General features: G+C 62.8%; 1 protein-coding gene across 6 annotated transcripts in view; it reads left to right on the forward strand.

Moving 5' to 3' along the window:
• The window catches only part of LOC113205817 (poly [ADP-ribose] polymerase tankyrase-2-like), a 24,351-nt gene that overhangs the window by 371 nt on the left and 22,721 nt on the right, over positions 1-1,259 (forward strand). Inside the window, exon 1 of one of the 6 annotated variants that reach the window (XM_052267555.1) lies at positions 103-608. The exons of 4 other annotated variants lie outside the window; for them this stretch is intronic. In XM_052267555.1, coding sequence (XP_052123515.1) covers positions 548-608 — 61 coding nt within the window. In that variant the 5' untranslated portion in view covers positions 103-547. Of the gene's footprint in view, positions 1-102; positions 609-1,259 lie in introns of those variants that run through there. One more of the 6 variants, XM_052267552.1, reaches the window with a different exon arrangement.

Here is a 1,259-nt window from a genome sequence, read left to right on the forward strand (position 1 = left end):
CCCCCCCCTCGGGTCCCCCGGAAACAATGCCTCTGAGTTATTCCCCTTCGTGTGGGCGGCTGTTGTGGGGTCCCCCTGCGGGACAGGTACAGCCGTGACCCCCCGCTCCCACACTGACCCCGGGGGTGCGCCACCGCCACCAAGAAGTGGTCGGCCCAGTCCGCGTGGAGCGAGCTCAGAGGTGCGGTAAAAGGGGGTTGTACGTTTGCGATCGCCTCCTGAGGTCGGCGTCGTCGAGGAGGGGGGCTCGCGGCGTGGGGCTAGCCTGGCTGTTGCGTCCTGGAGGGCCCGGCCCGGCCTCAGGCCCGGCGGCAGCGGCGCCCTCAGTGGGTGCTCGACAGCCCCACCCGCCAGAGCAGCGCGCCCCTGCTCCGCCCCTGCTCCGCCCCTGCTCCGCCCCTGCTCCGCCCTCCAGCGGCGCGCCGCACGAGCCTCCTCGGCGCCGAGTCTCTCCAGAGGGTTGTAACCGTTCCGCGCCCATCGGCGCGTTTCGTCCTCCAGCCCGAGCCGGGCCTGGCGGCTCCTGGCCGCCGACGCGACCGACGCCATGAGGACCCCGGCGGTCGCCCGGCGCTACGCCGCCGACGTCACCGCCTCCGCGGACAAAGGTACGCCCGCGTCGTCGCCGTCCTCCAGACACAACAACACGACTCGAGTAGGAGTCGCGACGAGGCCGTAGTTTTGTCACCACGATCGAAAAGCAGCGTAGCGTAGCACCACCGTCGTGTATCGCACTCCGTATGTTGTTCAGAGCACTCGGTTGCACGACGTCTAGTGTAGTTAGCCCAGCGGGCGCCCAAGTAGTCTTGTAGGTATGTTCAGCTTTCTTAGGGATCGCGCATAACCGCGTGACTGTAGGGAAGCTTCAAACAGTATGGGGTGCCAAAAGGTTCAGGATGGTCATTGGAGTCCATAGGCGAGGGGGCACCAAATCCGAAATTTCGTGCACTGTGAATATATTCTGATAGAGAATATCACTGAATAACCACTGAATATCGCCCTAATACTGAAGGTATTATTTCCCTCGTGAACCGTGAATACTAGAAGTTAGGCCTACCTCCCCCTCGTCCACAGGTATCAGGGTAAAAATATCATGGGGCCTCTATAGACTTCACTGACCGCCCTGAACCTTTAGTGGGCCCCCACCCCCCGCCCCAAAAAGTCACATGGCTCGTGCACGATCCCTTTATTGGCACGCCCCCGGCCGCGTCGAAAATTCCTAGAGGCGCTTACTACTGTAGAGCTGCTAGAGAGGCGTT

Source organism: Frankliniella occidentalis, unplaced genomic scaffold, assembly GCF_000697945.3.
Source record: "Frankliniella occidentalis isolate FOCC.00 unplaced genomic scaffold, Focc_3.1 Scaffold54, whole genome shotgun sequence".
Classification (NCBI taxonomy): domain Eukaryota; kingdom Metazoa; phylum Arthropoda; class Insecta; order Thysanoptera; family Thripidae; genus Frankliniella; species Frankliniella occidentalis.